Source organism: Somniosus microcephalus, unplaced genomic scaffold, assembly GCF_052327205.1.
Source record: "Somniosus microcephalus isolate GS21.2 unplaced genomic scaffold, FLI_Smic_1.0 scaffold539, whole genome shotgun sequence".
Taxonomy (NCBI): domain Eukaryota; kingdom Metazoa; phylum Chordata; class Chondrichthyes; order Squaliformes; family Somniosidae; genus Somniosus; species Somniosus microcephalus.
The window spans coordinates 106,909-128,882 of record NW_028225726.1 but is presented as its reverse complement, the minus strand read 5'-3'; the positions used below and the strand labels follow the sequence as shown (position 1 = coordinate 128,882).

Here is a 21,974-nt window from a genome sequence, read left to right as displayed (position 1 = left end):
TGACGCGTTGCATTCCATCAGGTCTCTTTCTACATCCACCAACGCTACTCCTCACGAACGATTCTTCGGGTTCCAGCGTCGCTCCACTCATGGGACGTCTCTACCATCATGGTTGGCAGATCCTGGCACCGTGCTGCTCCGAAGATTCGTCTGATCCTCTAAGAGTGATCCCCTCATCGACGAAGTGGAACTGACTGATGTCAATCCCACGTACGCATACGTGTGGTACCCTGATGGCCGGGAATCCGCAGTGTCACTTCGGGATCTGGCTCCCTGCCCAACTGGTTCCACGGACCCAATCGATGGTGGGATCTGTATTAATGACACCGATACCCTGCTCTCCCCTGAGGATGACGCCCTACCCGGGATGTCAAGGGATCTGCCAGCTATTCTGCCGGATCAACCCGGGGAACAGAGCGCTCCCCGTGGGATGGCCACCCGAAGCCAGGACGCTGGTCAGTCACTGACTACTGGGCAGGGTGAAGCCAGCTCTGCGCCGGTGGGGGCCCGCACCTGGAGCCACGATCTCCCCAGTCCCCCTCAGATCGATCCAGGCGACACGAACTCTGCCAGTCCACCGGTACGAACTAAGCGACCCAGGGACCAAAACATGGTCTGAGGAGACGTGCCTTCCGGCCACCGACGGAGATCCAAACGACTGCGTCTATTCTTAGTCCGACTAATTCGGTAGAAAGAAGCTGCCGGACTTCTAATCTTTCAGGCGGGAAGAATGACATGAATCTTGCCATTCATGTAGAAATGACTTATGAAATAATACTGGGCGGCCTGCTGGTGGCGCTGTCCAGGGAGAGTATAAATACTCGGGCACGGGCCCAGCTTGCTCAGGACATTTTGTAAACCGGAACTAGTGAAGGACAACTAGACCTCCATGTTGTGAAACAGTTGATTAAAGCCTTGTTTAATACTCAGACCAAGTGCCTAGTAGTTTTCTTACGTCAGTACCGACCTTTGAAACTGACTGCAAGTTTGGGATTTCCATGCACTAAATCCCGGAGTTAAAGCCATCTCCTCGCGGCTGGAGGAGAACTTGTAGTGGGAGGGGAAGGATCCAGTTGTCGTGGTCCACATAGGAACCAACGACATAGGTAGAACTAGGAATTAGGTTCTGTGGAGGGAGTTTGAGGAGCTGGGATCTAAATTAAAAGCAGAACCTCAAAGGTAATAATCTCTGGATTGTTACCTGAGCTACGCACAAATTGGCATAGGGATAAACAGATTAGAGGTTCATGGGGCACTGGCACCAGTACTGGGGAAAGAGGGAGCTGTTCCGTTGGGACGGGCTTCACTTAAACCGGGTTGGGACCAGTGTCCTGGCGAACTGAATAACTAGGGCAGTAGACAGGGCTTTAAACTAATGAAGGGGGGCTGGGAGGATTCAGGAAAGAGTAAATTTAAAAGTAGCGAGAGAAATGTCAAGGCTCTAGAGCAGAGTAGAGTTTTGGGTAAAAATAAGCAGAGTGGGTCAGGAAGGTACAGAGAGAGTAACAAAAGTAATAAGGCATCAGTGGCTAAGGTGACATCAGGGAAAAATAAAAATAAGTCAAAGCTAAAGGCACTATATCTGAATGCATGAAGCATTCGCCACAAAATAGATGAATTAATAGCACAGATAGAAATTAATAGATTTGATCTAATAGCCATTACGGAGACATGGTTGCAATATGGCCAAGGTTGGGATCTAAATATTCCAGGATACTTAACTTTTAGAAGAGATAGGCAAAATGGAAAACGAGGAGGTGTAGCCCTGATAAAGGATGGGATAAAGACAGTAGAGAGAAAAGATTTTAGGTCTGAAAATCAAGAAGTAGAATCAGTTTGGATGGAGCTAAGAAAGAGCATGGGGCAGAAAACATTGGTGGGAGTTGTTTATAGGCCCCCAAACAGTAGTTGTAATGCAGGGCAGAGTATAAATCAGGAAATTAGAGGCGTATGTAAAAAGGATAGTACAGTAATCATGGGGGACTTTAATCCACGTATAGACTGTGCAAACCAAATTTGCAGTAATAGTGTGGAGGACAAATTCATGGAATGTATGCAAGATAGTTTTCTCGATCAGTATGTTGAGGAACCAACTAGGGAACAGGCTATTTTAGATCTAGTATTGTGCAACGAGAAAGGGTTAATTAATAACCTTGTAGTAAAGTGGCCTTGCGGGAAGAGTGACCATAATATGATAGAATTTTATATTGAGTTTGAAAGTGATTTAGTTAAATCCGAAACTTGGGTCTTAAATCTAAACAAAGCAAACTATGTAGGTATGAGGGTCGAGTTGGCTAAGGTAGATTGAGAAACTACATTAAAAGATATGATGGTAGAGAAGCAATGGCTCCTCATTTAAAGAATTAATACATAGAAACATAGAAGATAGGAGCAGGAGTAGGCCATTCGGCCCCTCGAGCCTGCTCCGCCATTCAGTGCGATCATGGCTGATCATCCAAGTTCAGTACCCAGTCCCTGCTTTCTCCCCATACCCCTGGATCCCTTTAGCCTTAAGAAATATATCCAACTCCTTCTTGAATATATTTAATGAATTGGTCTCTACTGCCTTCTGTGGTAGAGAATTCCACAGGTTCACCACTCTCTGGGTGAAGAAATTCCTCCTCATTTCTGTCCTAAAAGGCCTACCCCCTATCCTTACACTGTGACCCCTGGTTCTGGATTCCCCGACCATCGGGAACATCCTCCCTGCATCTAGTCTGTCCAGTCCTGCCAGAATATTATAAGTTTCAATGAGATCCCCTCTCATTCTTCTGAACTCCAGCGAGTACAAGCCCAATCGACCCACTCTCTCCTCATAATTTACATAATTTATAACAAATATATATTCCTGTAAGGCACAAAAACCCTACAGGAAAAGTGGTCCAACCGTGGCTAACGAGAAATTAAAGCTATTGTTAGATCAAAGGAAGAGGCTTATTGTAATGTCCGTGTGTAATTGAGACACGGACTGCAGAAGTTGGTTATAACAGGTGTTTACTGAGTGGAGAAAAAACTGGAACTACTATACAAAGTTACTACACAGGCTTATATACAGGGGTGGTCACTACTGGTACTGCAGTATACAGGGGCTGCAGAATATAGTTCCTTCTTCAAGGTACATACACTACAATTCCTCCCCTTTTAGCTAAACAGTACATAACATTCGATTAATAATTAAATAACATATTTACAATTACAGTTGTTGCTATATACATTAGCTGAAGTTAATCAATTATAAATTCAGTCTTTGAGGAGGCTTCCTGATTCTGTCCGGATAACGCCTCTTTGTGGGGTATCAGGTTCTTCTGGCAAAGTTGATTCGGGATCAACATCGTTGTTTGGTTCGTCTGCTTCCAATATCACCGATTCTGAGGTAGATGCAATTGGTACTTCGGTTTCATCACCAGGTGTCTCGGATCGTGGTGTAGATTTGACGTTTTCCAGTGACTCTAGAATCTGGTCAGCATGGCGTCTTACAATGCTCTCTCCAACGTCCACAGTATACATTAGAGGTCCTTGCCGTGTGCAGATCGTTCCTGGCTGCCATTTCTCTGTGCGGTAGTCCCGGGCCAAAACTGGTTGACCTATCTTGAAACTCCTGGTTGGCCTTTCATTCATATTCTGAAACTGCCTGTTCTCCACATCTCTTCTGATGTTTGGCTTAACCAAATCCAAGTGGCATCTTAGTCTTCGATTGAAGAACATCATGGCTGGAGTTTGGTTGGTAACCGCATGTGTCGCATTCCGGTTTGTGTTGTAGGGGTATGTCTTCATTACACATTGCCTTGATAGCCTTCTTGAATGTTTGAACGAACCTCTCAGCCAATCCATTGGTGGCTGGATGATATGGGGCGGCTGTGTAATGCGTAACACCATTGTTCTTTAAGACCCTCCGGAACTCTTCAGACACAAACTGTGGTCCATTGTCGGAGCAAATCTGTTCAGGCAGCCCATTTCTGGCGAATATGGTTCGTAAGACTGTGATAGTTTTTTCTGTGGTGGTTGAAGACATTTTTATTACTTCTGGCCACTTTGAATGTGCATCCACTGCAATTAAAAACATCGAGTCCATAAATGGACCAGCAAAATCAATGTGTACCCTTTGCCATGGAGATGAGGGCCACTCCCATGGATGTAGAGGGGCTTGTGGTGGGGCGTTTTGGACCTTCTGGCATCCTGTACAGCTCTTGGTCATCTCTTCGATTTCTCTATCGATTCCCGGCCACCACAAAACGCTCTGGCTAAGTTCTTCATTTTTACCCCTCCCAGATGACCCTCATGAAGCTCATTGAGCACTCTATCCTTCAATTTGGGTGGAATTACTACTCTGGATCCACACATCAAGGTTCCTCGGCACACTGACAGCTGTTCTCTTCTCGGCGAGAATACTGGCAACAGTGGTTCGCCATGTGCTGGCCATCCCTTCACCGTTAAATCATAGACCCTGGAGAGTGTCGGGTCATTTCGTGTTTCCTTTTCTATGTTTGCATTCGTCACAGGTAGACATTCGACTATGGTCGAGTGGAATATCTCTACAGGATCCACTGCAGGTGCTTCTTCCACTGTCGGCAACGGTAGGCGCGACAATCCATCAGCATTCCCATGCTGTTTAGTTCCTTTGTACTCGATGTCATATTGGTGTGCCCCTAGGAAAAGGGACCACCTCTGTAGCCGTTGTGCTGTCATTATCGGGACGCCCTTCTTAGGGTTGAAAATGGAGACAAGAGGTTGATGATCAGTTAGTAGAGTAAATTTCTGTCCGTGCAGGTAGTGATTGAACTTCTTCACCCCCCACACCAGGCTGAGGGCCTCTCTCTGTTAATCTGGGCGTAGTTACACTCGGCTGCAGCTAACGAGCGTGACGCAAAAGCTATCAGCCTCTCTGAACCATCAAGGGATTTATGTGACAATACCGCTCCAACGCCGTAGGGAGACGCATCACACGCCAGTCTTATCGGTAGTGATGGGTTGTAGTGAGCCAATACTTCTCTTGAGGTGATCAGGCCTTTACACTTCTGAAAGGCCCGCTTACATTCATCGCTCCATTTCCATGCTACTCCAGTGGGTGCAGAATTGTGGACAAATTTGGCAAAAACTTATTGTAGTAATTCACCAATCCGAGGAATGACCTCAGTTGCGACACATTTTCAGGCGCTGGAGCCTTAACTACCGCTTCAATTTTGTCAGGGGACTTATGTAACCCTCTTCATCAATCACGTGGCCACAATACGATATTTGTTTCTTAAAAAACTCGCACTTGGGGCGATTGGCTCGTAGCCCATGCTCTCTTAGTCTAGTGAGCACCTGCTCTAGGTTGGCAAGGTGTTCACTGTCATTTTCACCTGTCACTAGGATGTCGTCCAAGTAACACTGAGTCCCCGGAATCCCTTGCAGGACTTGTTCCATCGCTCTTTGCCATATAGCCGGAGCTGATGCAACTCCGAATACCAGTCGATTATACTGGTAAAGACCTTTGTGAATGTTTATTGTGAGATATTTCCTAGAGGATTCTTCAACCTCCATCTGCAAATATGCTTGCGCTAGGTCAATTTTTGTAAAACGTTTCCCTCCAGATAGTGAGGCGAAAATATCTTCTATCCTCGGAAGAGGATACTGTACTGTGTGAAGGACTGGGTTCACAGTCACCTTGAAGTCCCCACATGCGAACCTTCCTTGGCTCCTCAGACTTATTGTTTAACGTTTTCTTCATGACAGGAATGATGGGTGTCGCCCACTCGCTCCAGTCTACCTTAGTTAACACGCCTGCGTTCTCCAGATTCTCCAGCTCTGCCTCGATGGCTGGGCGAATTGCATACGGTACCGGTCTTGCTTTGAAAAACTTGGGAATTGCATTCTCTTCTATTTTTATCGAGGCGGTTACGCCTTTAAGAGTTCCCAGTTCTTGTTGAAACACCTCTTTAGCGTTAGCCAAGATTTTTTTGACAATCGTCCAGGTGTGACGTCGTCATCCTTTTTACCAGCCACAGTCAGTGCCTGAATGGAGTGCCAGTCTAAACTTATCTTTCTGATCCATTCACGTCCCAATAACGGTGGTCCACCATCTTGCAGTATGTACAGATACAATTTCTGTATTTCCTTGCCGTTGTATTCGACAGGCACCCTTATTTTCCCTCTGGGGTATACTTTCTGCCCCGTATATGTCTTTAAGCCAATGGATGTGTCTTTCAAGGGTATGTGTGAGAATAGCCGCTCATAGTCTCATCGATTCATGACGGTCAGGGCTGATCCTGTATCCACTTCCATTTTGACTTGGGACCCTGCTATCGTGAGGGTGACCCAAATGGTTCGGTGATCCTCTTTTGTGATTACGTTGTGTAGTTTGAGACAGCTTAGTCTCTTGTTCCCGGATTCACTATCGCTCTTCTGGTCTTCGGAACTACTGTCCGTCATCTTTTGTACTTTCCTGTACTTTTCCTTAGTAGTCTTTTTGTTGTCATTAGTCTTCTTCCCGGACCTGCAAACTCGTGCAATATGTCCCATCTTTCCGCATTGCCTGCATGTTTTGTCCTTGGACCAGCAGTCGTTCTAGTCATGGGTTGTTCTGCCGCAGCGATAACATTTTTCAAATCCCTGTGTCATTTCATGGGTGCCGTATTCCTGTGGCTTTTGCTGTATTTCCGCAGCTCCCCTTGCTGTTGCTTCGTACTGTGGGGGACTACGGTCTCCCGCGTAAAGAAATAGGCAACACAGCGAGCTACAAGAAATAGGTCTTTACTCCAACTCTCACAATACAATACTGAATTCGTGAAGCCCGCGAACCTGTGATGACTCACGGACTGGTCACCTGCTGGAACCTGATTGGTTTTCCTTCTATCAGCAGCAGGCAAGTCTGAACGTGCCTTATTCCTCTCAGCTTGCAACTGTCTTGCGGGGGGAGGGGAATACAGCAGTTAAAAGGGGATTATACAGGTTTATCTACATAGTGTTTCCCCAATGTGGCAATGCCACATACGCCCCCCCGAGAATCCTCGTTAACTGTAAAAGTCAGTCTCTGCGGAGGTTTGACCAAGCGGCCGTAGCGGCTGTAGTAGCCATCTGGCGCGTGAGGAGGGCTGTCTGGGAGGTCGGCTGGTCTGCCGGCGAAGGTGGGGCGGCGGCCGGGAAGTAAGGTTCTGGCGTGTCTTGGTCCTCTTGTGGGGCCGCCGCCAACGCGGGAGGTCTGCCCCGCCGTGGGGGAAGAGCCGGCCGAAACGGGAAGCTGAGGTCCAGGTGCGCCGGTTTGAGGCGGTCTACTGAAATAAGGTCCGGCTTCCCGCCGGCATCGATAAGAAAATCTTTGTCCCCCGTCTCCAATACTTGGAAGGGGCCGGTGTATGGTGCCTGCAGCGGGCCTCTGTGCGCATCCCGGCGCACGAAGACGAACTCCGCATGTTGTAAGTCTCGAGGCACGTAGGACGGCTGCAGGCCGTGTTGCGAAGTGGGCACTGGACGGAATTGTTGGGCCGCGTCCTGGTGCAGGGAAAGCTGTCTGGCGGCCGACCACGGCTCCGTTGTCAGGGGGAGGAAGTCGCCTGGTACTCTGAGCGGTTGGCCGTAGACCATCTCGGCCGCAGAGGCGCGGAAGTCCTCTTTGGGCGCGGTACGCAATCCCAGGAGAACCCAGGGTAGTTTGTCGATCCAGCTGGTGTCTGCCAGGCTGGCGCGGAGGGAGGCTTTCAAAGAACGATGAAAGCACTCGCAGAGCCCGTTGGCCTGCGGGTGGTAGGCTGTTGTCCTGTGCAACTTGGTGCCGAGGCCGGCGATGATGGCATTCCACAAGTGGGAGGTGAACTGGGGGCCTCTGTCCGAGGATATGTTGGTCGGCACGCCGAACCGGGCCACCCATGTCGAGACGAATGCTCGCGTGACGTCGGTCGTGATGGTGGAGGCGAGGGGAACCACCTCGGGCCATCTGGTGGTGCGGTCGACGATCGTGAGCAGGTGTGTAAAACCGTGCGACGGCGGCAAGGGGCCTACCAGATCGACGTGGACGTGGTCGAAACGCCTCTCGGGCACCGGGAAACATTCCAATGGCGCCTTGGTGTGCTGCTGGACCTTAGCGCGCTGACACGGCACGCATGTGTTGGTCCAGTCTCTCACATCCTTGTGGAGTCCAGGCCAGACGAACTTGGCGGACATAAGTTTCTGAGACGCACGCATCCCTGGATGTGAAAGGCCGTGGATGATGTCGAAAACTCGCTTGCGCCAGGCGGATGGAACGACCGGCCTAGGCGAGGGGACTGAGACATCGCACAGGAGGGTTGTGCCGGCTGCGTGGAAGTGGATGTCGGCCAGGGTGAGGCTGGTAGTTGACGTCCTGAGGGCCTGGATCTCCGTGTCGGCAGCCTGGTCTCTCGCCATGCTGGCGTAGTCGATGCCCAGGTGCACTGCGTGGAGCGAGGGTCTTGAGAGGCAGTCGGCCACCAAATTGTCCTTTCCGGCGACGTGGCGGATGTCCGTGGTGAACTCCGAGATGAAGTTGAGTTGGCGCTGTTGGCGCGAGGACCAGGGTTCGGTTACTTTGGCCATGGCGAAAGTGAGCGGCTTGTGGTCCACGAATGCGGTGAACGGCCGGCCTTCCAGAAGGAAACGGAAGTGCCGGATTGCCAGGAACAGGGCCAGGAGCTCTCTGTCGAACGTGCTGTAGGCCTGCTCGTTCTTGCGCAGCTGTCGGCTGCAAAATGCCAGTGGCTGCCACGCGCCTTCGACCCACTGTTGCTGGACCGCGCCGACGGCGTAATCCGAGGCGTCCGTGGTGAGGGCGGTCTTGCCGCTCGGGATGGGGTGGGCCAGTAGTGTGACGTTGGCCGAGGCGCTTTTGGTCTGGTGGAAGGCTGTCGCCATCTCGCTGGACCAGGTGAGTTGCTCTTTGCCCGTTTTGCCCCTGGTGGCTTCGTAGAGGGGGCGCATGAGTGCGGCGGCCTTGGGCACGAACCGGTGATAGAAATTGACCATCCCCAAAAATTCCTGCAGCGCCTTAACCGAGGTGGGCTGGGGAAAGTCCGCCACCGCCTGCACCTTGGAAGGTAGGGAATGGCTCCCCTTGGCGAGATTCTGTGGCCGAGAAAGTCAATTTGGGCTGCTCCGAACTGGCATTTGGCCGGGTTGACGATTAGCCCGTGTTGGCTGAGGCGCTGGAACAGGGAGCGCAAATGCGCGATGTGCTCGGCCTTGCTGGTACTGGCCACGAGGATATCGTCCAGATAGACGAACAGGAAGCTCAGGTCCCGTAGGACGGAGTCCATGAGCCGTTGGAAGGCCTGTGCGGTGTTCTTAAGCCCGGAGGGCATGCGCAGGAACTCGAACAGTCCGAAGGGGGTGATGACCGCCGTCTTCTGGACGTCTGCGTGGTGGACGGGGACCTGATGGTAGCCGCGAATCAGGTCGACCTTGGAAAAGACGGACTTTCCTGCTAGGTGTGCCGAGAAGTCTTGGATGTGCGGAATGGGGTATCTATCGGGCGTGGTGGCGTCGTTGAGCCGTCTGTAGTCGCCGTAGGGGCGCCAGCCACCGCCCGGCTTGGGCACAATGTGGAGGGGGGACGACCAAGGGCTGTTCGAGCGGCGGATGATGCCCAGTTTTTCCATCGTGGCGAATTCTTCCTTGGCCACCGCCATCTTGGCTGGGTCCAGGCGTCTGGCTCGAGCGAACACTGGTGGTCCCGTAGTGGCGATGTGATGCTCGACCCCATGCTTGGCTGCCGTGGCTGAGAAGGTCAGTTGTGTGAGCCTCGGGAAATCTGCGAGTAGGCGGGCGTAGTCGTCATGCGCCGGGGCGGAGCAGGACCCGACGAGGGCCGGGCTGTTGCTCTGCTGGCAGGCCAGTGAAGCGAAAGTTGCTGCGTCGATCAGGCGCCTGTCGCGGACGTCGACCAGGAGTCCGTGGGCGCAAATAAAATCGGCGCCCAGCAAAGGACGTGCCACCGAGGCCGTCACGAAATCCCACGTAAATCGCTGGCCGTTGAAACAAACCTCGGCCCGTCGCTTTCCGAAAGTAGCGATGGCTGCGCCATTTGCCGCCACGAGGGGTGGGCCGCTGCGGCCTGCCTGGATGTCGAGCTGGGAGGCAGGAATTATACTGCATTGGGCTCCGGTGTCGCAAAGGAATCTGCGTCCTGAAAGAGTCGGTTATGTACAGCAGTTTACCTGCGGTGCCGATGGCCATCGTGGCGGCGGGGGTGCGGTCGAGCGGGCCTAGGTGGCGGCGCGGGGCTGGTGCGTTGGGCCGGGCGGCCATCTTGGTTTGATCGAAAGAGCAGGGTGCTCTGAAGCGTTGGGCCCTGTGGCCGAAACGCGCGTGGTAGTAGCATAGTTCTGCGGCCTGGCGTGGCGGCGCGCGCTCGGTGGTGTCGGGGAGCCTCACAGCTGCACAGCTGAGTTGGGCGACGGCGAAAACTTTGTCTGCGGCGGCTGCCAGTTGTACGCAGTCCGTGATCGGGGACCCCGTGAGGGCAGTCTGTACCTGCTGAGGAAGCAGGCTGAGGAAAAGGGCCCGAAACAAAAAGCACTGCGGTTCAGAGCCCAGGAGCGCAAGCATCCGGCTCATCAACTGGGTCGGGGTAGAATCGCCGAGGCCTGGTAGTGAGAGAAGCCTGCGGGCCCTCTCCTCCTTGGACAGGCCGTAAGCCTGCAGCAAGCGGCCCTTAATGGTTGAGTACTTGCCGGTCTGTGGTGGGTTCCCCAGCAGGTTGAGAACTTCGGCGGCGGTAGAGCTTGCTAGTGCTGAGACTACGTGGAGGTACCTTTCTTCATCGTCTTGAACCCTGCGAAGGGTGAATTGGGCCTCCGAGTGCGCGAACCAAGCTGGTGCTTGGTGTTCCCAGAAGGTGGGGAGCTTCAAGGACGCGGCGCCGGCCGACATCAGGCTGCTGCTGGTTGCCATCGGGTCGTTGCTGGTCTCTGTAGGGCTGCGTGAGTCGGGGGCTTCGGCTGCCGACATTCGGGGTCACCAATGTGGGGGACTACGGTCTCCCGCGTAAAGAAATAGGCAACACAGCGAGCTACAAGAAATAGGTCTTTACTCCAACTCTCACAATACAGTACTGAATTCGTGAAGCCCGCGAACCTGTGATGACTCACGGATTGGTCATCTGCTGGAACATGATTGGTTTTCCTTCTATCAGCAGCAGGCAAGTCTGAACGTGCCTTATTCCTCTCAGCTTGCAACTGTCTTGCGGGGGGGAGGGGAATACAGCAGTTAAAAGGGGATTATACAGGTTTATCTACATACACAGTGTTTCCCCAATGTGGCAACGCCACAGTACGATACTGCCACGCTGAAAGCCTTATCTAGCGTCAGCTCTTTCTCTGAGAGTAACCTCTTCTGGGTTCCTTCACTCAGGAGTCCACAGACAAATTTGTCCCGTAGGGTATCTGCCAGTCCTGCTCCGAACTGGCAGTGCTTTGATAGCTTGCGTAGTTCCGTAAGGTAATCAGCATTGCTCTCATCTTTATGCTGATTTCTCTTGTGGAATTTAAATCTTTCTGTTATCAGCAGCGGTGTAGGATTTAGGTGTTCCTGTAGGATATCAACAATTTCGTTAAAACTCTTCTCCATCGGTTTGACTGGAGTGATCAGGTTCCGCAATAGGCCATACGTTCTTGCGCCCATTAAGTTTAGTAGTACCGATGCCTTTTTCTCATCGGCTACTTCATTTGCCTTGCAATATACTTCGACTCTTTCCACATACGTGGTCCAGTCTTCTATTGCATTATCGAAGGCAGTGATATTGCCAGTCTTCGGCATCTTGGAGATCTAAGATGGTGCCTCCCGCGCTTTGCCTTCTTCCCCGATTGAACAAAATGGCGCCTCCCGCTCTTTGCCTTCTTCCCCGCTGGATTAAGATGGCGCCTCCCGCGCTTTCTGCCTTTTCCGCTGCTGCCAGCGCTGTTGCTGGCGTTTTTATGCCCTGATGGCGACGCCCTATGGTCTTCGCGCGCTTCCCCCCGTGCTGCTGCCAACGCCGCTCTCCGCGGTCCCCGTGGCAAACTGCAGCTCCTCGCGGCTTTCTGCGCTTCTAATTTCTTTTTCTTTTATTTTAATTACTGTTCCCGTCGTCAGAGCAGACCCTATGGGACACTTTCCTCCCTCTTCTCGGGTCTGTACGCTGCCTGGCTTCGTAGCACCGGCCGCACCCTGTGTGCTCCACCCTCTCTCCTCTTCCCGACAACGCTGCTCGGCCCCGTTGAAAAGCCACCCGATCGAGCTCTAGCCCGCCGCAGCCCAGGAAGGATCAGTGTACTACCTGCCACCAGCCCGATTAGCTGGAACACCATAGATTGGATAACCAAGCCCAGCTCTCGACAGCCTCTCCTGCAAATCTTCGAATTCGATGAATCAGAGGGCGGTTGCCCACGGTCGATGCCCGTTTCTTCTGTTTGTTTTTTAAAAAATTTCTTCCTTCTGGCTTCGACCTCTAATAACTTCGCTTCAGGGATGGATCCCCGTGAGGTGGTGCAGAACTGTAGGTAAGTTCGGATCTGTTCGTCGCCAATGTAATGTCCGTGTGTAATTGAGACACGGACTGCAGAAGTTGGTTATAACAGGTGTTTACTGAATGGAGACAAAACTGGAACTACTATACAAAGTTACTACACAGGCTTATATACAGGGGTGGTCACTACTGGTACTGCAGTATACAGGGGCTGCAGAATATAGTTCCTTCTTCAAGGTACATACACTACACTTATAATGTTGCCAAAAAGAGTAGTAAGCCTGAGGATTTTAGAATTCAGCAAAGGAGGACCAAGAAATTGATAAAGAAAGGGAAAATAGAATATGAGAGTAATCTAGCGAGAGACATAAAAACAGACTGTAAAAGCTTCTATAAGTATGTAAAAAGGAAAAGATCAGCTAAGTAAATGTGGGTCCTTACAGGCTGAGACAGGAGAAATTATAATGGGGAAAAAGGAAATGGCAAAGAAATTAAACAAATACTTGTGTCTGTCTTCACGGAAGAAGACGCAAAAAACTTCCTGGAAATAGTGGAGAACCAAGGGTCTAGCGAGAATGAGGAACTGAAAGAAATTAGTATTAGTAAAAACGTAGGACTGAAAGAAATAAAGAAAAACTTGCATTTATGTAGTGCCTTTCACGACCACCGGGCGTCTCAAAGTGCTTTACAGCCAATGAAGTACTTTTGAAGTGGAGTCACTGTTGTAATGTGGGAAATTAATGGGACTGATAGCCGATAAATCCCTTGGACCTGATGGCCTACATCCTAGGGTTTTGAAAAAGGTGGCTATAGAGATAGTGGATGTCATTTTCTAGATTCTAGAACGGTTCCCGCGGATTGGAAGGTAGCAAATGTAACCCCACTATTTAAGAAAGGAGGGAGAGAAAATGGGGAACTACAGACCAGTTAGCCTGACATCAGTAGTAGGGAAAATGCTAGAATCTATTATTAAGGATGTAACAGGGCACTTAGAAAATAATAATTGGATTGGGCAGAGTCAACACGGATTTCTGAAAGGGCAATCGTGTTTGACAAATCTGTTAAGAGTTTTTTGAGGTTGTAACTAACTGAATAGATAAGAGGGAACCAGTAGATGTGGTGTATTTGGATTTTCAGAAGGCATTCGATAAGGTGCCACACAAGAAGTTATTAAACAAAATTAGGGCTCATGGGATTGAGGGTAATATACTAGCATGGATTGAGGATTGGTTAACGGACAGAAAACAGAGTGTTGGAATAAACGGGTCATTTTTGGGTTGGCAGGCTGTAACTAGTGGGGTACCGCAAGGAGCAGTTCACATTCACATTCACATTCACATTCAATATCAATGATTTGGATGAGGGGACCAAACGTAATACAGGTTGAGCGTCCTGAATCCAGCAACCTTGAGACGGAGGCCGAGCTGGTTTTTGTGTTTTTCCGGACTTCGGAATGTGTTTCTGATGTCCGAAGTCTGGAAATATCGCAACCTGGGCTGTGGTTTGATGGGGTGTCCGGATTCCGGAACATTTTATGGATTCCGGACGACCCTACCACCAATCATCCTGGAGTCCGGATTCCGGAACTCCGGATTTTGGACGCTCAACCTGTATATCCAAGTTTGCTGATGATCCAAAGCTGGGTGGGAATGTAAGTTGTGAGGAGGATACAAAGAGGCTTCAAGGGGCTATAGACAAGCTAAGTGAGTGGGCAAGAACATGGCAAATGGAATATAATGTGGAGAAATGTGAAGTTATCCACTTTGGTAGGAAAAATAAAAAAGCAGAGTATTTTTTAAACGTGAGAGTTTGGGAAATGTTGGTGTTCAGAGGGACCTGGGTGTCCTTGTACACGAATCACTGAAAGTTAACATGCAGGTACATCAAGCAATTAAGAAAGCAAATGGTATGTTGGCCTTTATTACAAGAGGATTTGAGCATAAGAATAAAGATGTCTTACTGCAATTATATAGGGCCCTGGTGAGACCACACCTGGAGTATTGTGTACAGTTTTGGTCTCCTTACCTAAGGAAGGATATACTTGCCATAGAGGGAGTGCAACGAAGGTTCACCAAACTGATTCCTGGGATGGGGGGATTGTCCTATGAGGAGAGATTGAGTAGACAAGGCTTGTATTCTCTAGAATTTAGAATAATGAGAGGTGATCTCATTGAAAAATATAAAATTCTTACGGGGCTTGACAGGGTAGATGCAGGGAGGATGTTTCCCCTGGCTGGGGAGTCTAGAACCAGGGGATGGATACAAAATTGGCTAAGTGACAGGAAACAGAGAGTAGTGGTGAACAGTTGTTTTTCGGACTGGAGGAAGGTATAAAGTGGTGTTCCCTAGGGGTCGGTACTAGGTCCACTGCTTTTCTTGATACAGTATATATTAATGACTTGGACTTGGGTGCACAGGGCACAATTTCAAAATTTGTGTAGTGAACAGTGAGGAGGATAGTGATAGACTTCAAGAGGGCATAGACACGCTAGTAAAATGGGCAGACATGTAGCAGATGAAAGTTAACGCACAAAAGTGTGAAGTGATACATTTTGTTAGGAAGAACGAGGAGAGGCAATATAAACTAAAGGGTACTATCCTAAAGTGGGTGCATGAACAGAGAGACCTGGGGGTATATGTGCACAAGTCATTGAAGGTGGCAGGGCAGGTTGAGAAAGCGGTTAAAAAAACCTATGGGATCCTGAGCTTCATAAATAGAGGCATAGAGTACAAAAGCAAGGAAGTTATGAACCTTTATGAAACACTGGAGTATTGTGTCCAATTCTGGGATGTGAAGGCCTTACAGAGGGTGCAGAAAAGATTTACAGTAATGGTTCCAGGGATGAGGGACTTCAGTTACATGGATAGACTGGAGAAGCTGGGGTTGTTCTCCTTAGAGCAGAGAAGGTTGAGAGGAGATTTCAAAAGTTCAAAATCATGAGGGGTCTAGACAGAGTAGCTAGAGAGAAACTGTTCCCATTGGCTGAAGGGCCGAAAACCAGAGAACACAGATTTAAGGTGATTGGCAGACGAACCAAAGGCGATATGAGGAAAAGCTTTTTTACGCAGCGAGTGGTTATGATCTAGAATGCACTGCCTGAAAGGTTGGTGGAGACAGATTCAATCGTGGCTTTCAAAAGGGAATTGGATAAGTACCTGAAGGAAAACAATTTGCAGAGCTACGGGGAAAGTGCGGGCGAGTGGGACTGGTTGAAGTGCTCTTGCGGAGAGCCGGCATGGGCTCAACGGGCCGAATGGCCTCCTGTGCTGTAACCATTCTATGATTCTATTAAAATCAAATCAAATCAAAATCAAATCAACTTTTATTGTCATTGTTAGTGCACAAGTGCAGTACAACGAAATGTAGGCTTGCGGCTCCCGAGAGTGTACATTTAGATTAAGACATTTAAACATTCAACATACATTTGGCTTGTAATACATTAACATAAACATAACCATAATAAAGTGCATTGGCAGATGTGCAGGCTTTAGAGTTTATTTGTGGAGTTCAGTAGGATGACAGCCCTGGGAAAGAAGCTGTTCCTAAATCTGGTCGTACGGGTGCGAATGCATCTGTAGTGTCTCCCAGATGGCAGGAGGGCGAACAGACTGTGGCTGGGGTGGGTAGGGTCTTTGATGATGGACCGTGACCTCCGTAAACAGCGTTTCTGGTATATGTGCTCTATGGTCGGTAGCCGGGTGCCGGTAATGCGTTGGGCAGTTTTGACTACCCGCTGCAGGGCTTTCCGGTCATAGTAGCTACAGCTGCCATACCATACTGTGATACAGTTCGTCAGGATGCTCTCTATTGTGCAGCGGTAGAAGTTAGAGAGGATCAGGGGTGACAGGTTACATCCCTTCAGCCTCCTTAGGAGAAATATAGGCGCTGCTGGGCCTTCTTCACCAGAGAGGAGGTATTGAGGGACCAGGAGAGGTCTTCCGTGATGTGGACTCCAAGGAACTTAAAGCTGTCCACCCTTTCCACCACAGCCCCATTGATGTGGATGGGGGTGTGACTTCCGCCTTTAGACTTCCTGAAGTCCACAATGATTTCTTTGGTTTTCTTGATGTTAAGGGCCAGGTTGTTATCGGCGCACCACTTCACGAGATGCTGGACCTCCTCCCTGTAGGCTGACTCATCGTTGTTGGTGATCTGGCCTACTACCGTGGTATCATCCGCAAACTTGATGATGGTGTTGGAACCATGAACAGCCACACAGTTGTGGGTGAAGAGGGAGTAGAGGAGGGGGCTCAGCACACATCCTTGTGGGGCCCCCGTGTTCAGGGTCGGGCGGGGGGGGAGGTTTGGTTACCTAATTTGACAGACTGGGGTCTGTTTGTTAGGAAGTCCAGGGTCCAGTTGCAGAGGGAAGTGTTCAGGCCAAGAGTTTGGAGTTTGGTGGCCAGCTTGTTGGGGACGATAGTGTTGAATGCTGAGCTGTAGTCTATGAACAGCATTCTGATGTAGGTCTCTTTACCATCTAAGTGATTCAGTGCCGAGTGTAGAGCAGTTGTGATTGCATCCTCCGTTGATCTGTTTGCACGATAGGCAAACTGGTGTTGGTCAAGAGAGGCGGGAACACTGGCTTTGATGTGAGCCAGGACCAGTCTCTCTCAACACTTCATTATGATGGGTGTGAGTGCGACAGGTCGATAGTCGTTCAGGCACGTCACCCAACATCCAGCAGGGGCCAGTAGATAACCATCAGGAGTGGGAGCCCTGGCTGATTTCCTCCCCTACCCTCCTGATGCCAGGGGGGCTGAGGACAAATGTAGCCAACTGCTGTCCTGACTGAGCTGAGCTAACAGCACCACCTGGGGATCGAGCCTGCAACTTTCTGGCCTGTATTGGTAAGTTACAGCCTGTCATCGCCAGCTGAGCTACCAGGAAGCAGCACATCATTTTAAACATGTCAGGTGATTATGACAGCTCCAGTGTTTAGTGGAAGGTGACCGGATTCAAATAACAGTTGATTTTAGCGACCAACTCGATTTGGTGGCATGATGACATTGGTGCGATTCTGGCCTTCCAGTGGGGAGCTATGGCAGGCGGGGCAATGGTTGTCGTCCTATCTCTGTCCCCTCGCTCTCTTCGAGCGTAGCATTCCACTGGCAGTGAAGGATCACCCCTATAGTGCCAGCCTAAAGAGTGAGAACTCGGCAATGTGCTGTGTTTTATTTTCAGCTACAAGGTTTCCAAATCCCTCTGTCACTGACAGCTGTGACATGCATCAGTCACTTAGCTAATCCCGTGGGTCAGATGCGTTTTGAAGATGGATTTAGTGGTGGATTAGTTCGAGGTAGCATAGCTACTGAGCCTCGGAGATCACCGGCACCATGAAGAAGAAACAAGTGGTGAGGAACTGGCATTTAAATGAGATCTGATAGAAAGAAAAGGTCTGGGTGCTGGTAATACGCAGCAAGTCCGTCTGTATCTGAAAAGAATAAAGCAGGTTAATGTTTAGGGTGCTGTGAATCCCACTGTGCGCCCTGGGAAATACTAGCCTTCCTTCAGGCGCTGACAGAGCCCCTCTAGACTTCCAGCGTTTCCTGTTTCTATTTTGAACACTGTTGATGGTGTGACAGACATTTACAGCAGAACCCAGAGGATTCAGCGTGGACAACATGCTGTAACCCATTCTTTACACACTAGGAGTAACTAGCTGTTTACCAGCACATTGCTGCAATCAAAACTTAGTGTGATTACTGGTTAGTAAGATTAGTCAACTGCTGATTAGAGGAATTGTTTCTTCAGTTAGAGGGATGATTTTGTTTGTGTGATCACTGGTTATGGGATTGTTTGTTCACTGTGATTACTGTTTAGGGGATTGTTTGTTCAGTGTGATCACTGGTTAGAGGGATTGTTTGGTTAGTGGGATCACTGGTTAGAGGGATGGTTCAGTGTGATCACTGGTTAGAGGGATTATTTATTACAGGTCTGTCACTGTATAACACTGGGGTACAGTACTGGTGGGTACAGACTGTCACTGTACAACACTGGGGGACAGTATTGGTGGGTACAGGTCTGTCACTGTATAACACGGGTACAGTATTGGCTGGTACAGGTCTGTCACTGTATAACACTGGGGGACAGTATTGGTGGGTACAGGTCTGTCACTATAACACTGGGGGACAGTATTGGTGGGTACAGGTCTGTCACTGTATAACACTGGGGGACAGTATTGGTGGGTACAGGTCTGTCGCTGTGTAACACTGGGGGACAGTATTGGTGGGTACAGGTCTGTCACTGTATAACACTAGGGGACAGTATTGGGTACAAGTCTGTCGCTGTATAACACTGGGGTATAGTATTGGTGGGTACAAGTCTGTCGCTGTATAACACTGGGTTATAGTATTGGTGGGTATAAGTCTGTCGCTGTAAAACACTAACTATGCCAGTGTAAATACCTTTTAAATGCATGCAGTGTCTGATTTCCTTGAATTTTTTTGCACTATGGCAGTCTAATTAATCACTTGTTTCTTGAAATGGACCTGATGGCTTACATCCTAGGGTCTTGAGGGAAGTGGCGGTAGGGATTGTGGATGCATTGGTAATAATTTTCCAAAACTCCCTGGACTCGGCAATGGTCCCGGCAGACTGGAAAACTGCTAATGTAACACCCTTATTTAAAAAGGGCAGTAGACAGAAGGCTGGAAACTATAGACCGGTTAGCCTAACATCTGTGGTAGGTAAAATTTTGGAGTCCATTATTAAGGAGACAGTAACAGGACATTTGGATAATCATAATTTAATAGGACAAAGTCAGCATGGTTTTATGAAGGGGAAGTCATGTTTGACAAATTTGCTGGAGTTCTTTGAGGAAGTAACATATAGGGTAGATAAAGGGGAACCAGTGGACGTAGTGTATTTAGACTTCCAAAAGGCATTTGACAAGGTGCCACACAAAAGATTATTGCTTAAGATAAAAAATCACGGGATTGGGGGTAATATTCTGGCATGGATAGAGGATTGGCTATCTAACAGAAGGCAGAGAGTTGGGATAAATGGTTCATTCTCAGACTGGCAATCAGTAACTAGTGGTGTCGGTCCGCAGGGGTCAGTGCTGGGTCCCCAACTCTTTACAATCTATATTAACGATTTGGAGGAGGGGACCGAGTGTAACATATCAAAGTTTGCAGATGATACTAAGATGGGAGGGAAAGTAGTGAGTGAGGAGGACATAAAAAACCTGCAAGGGGACATAGACAGGCTAAGTAAGTGGGCAGAGATTTGGCAGATGGAATACAATACTGGAAAGTGTGAGGTTATGCACTTTGGCAGGAAAAATCGTAGAGCAAGTTATTATCTTAATGGCAAGAAACTGGAAAGTATTGAAGTACAAAGGGATCTGGGCGTCCTGGTGCACGAAACTCAAAAGGTTAGTATGCAGGTGCAGCAAGTGATTAAGAAGGCCAATGGAATGTTGGCTTTCATTGCTAGGGGGATAGAATATAAAAATAGGGAGGTATTGCTTCAGTTGTACAAGGTATTGGTGAGACCGCACCTGGAATACTGCGTACAGTTTTGGTGTCCATACTTAAGAAAGGACATACTTGCTCTCGAGTCAGTACAAAGAAGGTTCACTCGGTTAATCCCGGGGATGAGGGGATGGACATATGAGGAGAGGTTGAGTAGATTGGGACTCGACTCATTGGAGTTCAGAAGAATGAGAGGCGATCTTATTGAAACATATAAGATTGTGAAGTGGTTGGATCGGGTGGATGTGGGGAGGATGTTCCCGATGATGGGTGAAACTAGAACTAGGGGGCATAGTCTTAGAATAAGGGGCTGCTCTTTCAAAACTGAGATGAGGAGGAACTACTTCACTCAGAGGGTGGTAGGTCCATGGAATATGCTGTCCCAAAAAGCTGTAGAAGCTACATCATTACATAAATTTAAAACAGAAATAGACAGTTTCCTAGAAGTAAAGGGAATTAAGGGTTACGGGGAGCGGGCAGGAATTTGGACATGAGTCTAGGTTCGGATCGGTCATGGCCCTGTGGGTAGCGGAGCGGGCCCAGGGGCCGTGTAGCCTCATCCTGCTCCTATTTCGTGTGTCTAATTCTGTTAGATGCAGGGGATGGTTCTGTGATAGTGGATTGGCAGTTAGGATCAGATCAGCCATGATCTTATTGAATGGCGGAGCAGGCTCGAGGGGCCGATTGGCCTACTCCTGCTCCTATTTCTTATGTTCTTATAAAATGAAAGAACTTGCATTTATATACAAAACAAGATACTATGGATGCTGGAAATCTGAAATAAAAAAAAAGAAAACGCTTAAAGTACTCGGCAGGTCAAACGGCCTCTGTGGAGAGAGAAACAGTTAACGTTTCAGGTTAATGACCTTTCGTCAGAGTTTTGATGAAAGGTCATCGACCTAAAACATTAACTCTGTCTCTCCACAGATGCTGCCTGACCTGCAAAGTATTTCCAGCATTTTCTGTTTTTATTTGCATTTATATAGTTCCTTTCACAACCTCCGAATGTCCTGAAGAGTTTCACAGCCAACAGCTCCCATGTTGTTCTTGAAATGGTTCCATGGAATTATTCAGGTTCACCTGAGCGGGTAGACAGTGCCTCGGTTTAACGTCTCATCTCAAAAACAGCACCTCTGACAATGTCAATCTGGATTGTGGCCGTGGGATGCTGTAATGATTGTATCAGGAGCTGTGACTGTGTGTCCCTGACAGCCTCCAGATGCCATAGGAGCGGAGTACATATAGTGAACTGTGCAGTCCTTGTGCCAATGATTCTCTGTGATTTTCTTTCAGCGCCCACCACGAGCCCTTCCACCAGTGCCAAGGTAAGACTGCTGAATATGAAGCTGTAAATGGGTCAGATGGCATAGTAGTGTATCACTGCACTGTATCACTGGAGAGTAACAAATAATCACAGGGGCCGTCATGATAAATATTTGGAAAATCATGGATTAATCACTGGTAGGTAATGTAACTGGGTGTTGGGTAGTGGGGTTGGGGGTTGGGTCAGTGGGTAGTGGGGCTGGGGGTTGGGTCAGTGGGTAGTGGGGCTGGGGTTGGGTCGGTGGGTAGTGGGGCTGGGGTTGGGTCGGTGGGTAGTGGGGCTGGGGATTGGGTCGGTGGGTAGTGGGCTGGGGGTTGGGTTGGTGGGTAGTGGGGCTGGGGTTTGGGTTAGTGGGGCTGGGGTTTGGGTAGTGGGGGTGGGTAGTGGGGCTGGGGGTTGGGTCAGTGGGTAGTGGAGCTGGGGTTTGGGTCAGTGGGTAGTGGGGCTGGGGGTTGGGTCGGTGGGTAGTGGGGCTGGGGGTGGGTAGTGGGGCTGGGGTTTGGGTCGGTGGGTAATGGGGGTGGGTTGGTGTGTAGTGGGGCTGGGAGTTTGGTCAGTGGGTAGTGTGGCTGGGGTTTGGGTAGTGGGGCTGGGGTTTGGGTCGGTGGGTAGTGGGGCTGGGGTTTGGGTCGGTGGGTAGTGGGGCTGGGGTTTGGGGTAGTGGGCCTGGGGTTTGGGTCGGTGGGTAGTGGGGCTGGGATTTGGGTCGGTGGGTAGTGGGGCTTGTGTCGGTGGGGC

At 49.5% G+C, this 21,974-nt stretch overlaps 1 protein-coding gene across 2 annotated transcripts in view; it reads left to right on the top strand.

Annotated features, from left to right (window-relative positions):
• The window catches only part of LOC147081524 (transmembrane protein 237-like), a 90,704-nt gene that overhangs the window by 11,977 nt on the left and 56,753 nt on the right, over positions 1 to 21,974 (top strand). Inside the window, exons 1-2 of one of the 2 annotated variants that reach the window (XM_085980783.1) lie at positions 17,520 to 17,788; positions 21,206 to 21,237. In XM_085980783.1, the coding sequence (XP_085836909.1) occupies positions 17,771 to 17,788; positions 21,206 to 21,237 (50 nt within the window). In that variant the 5' untranslated portion in view covers positions 17,520 to 17,770. Of the gene's footprint in view, positions 1 to 17,519; positions 17,789 to 21,205; positions 21,238 to 21,974 lie in introns of those variants that run through there. The other variant, XM_085980782.1, reaches the window with a different exon arrangement.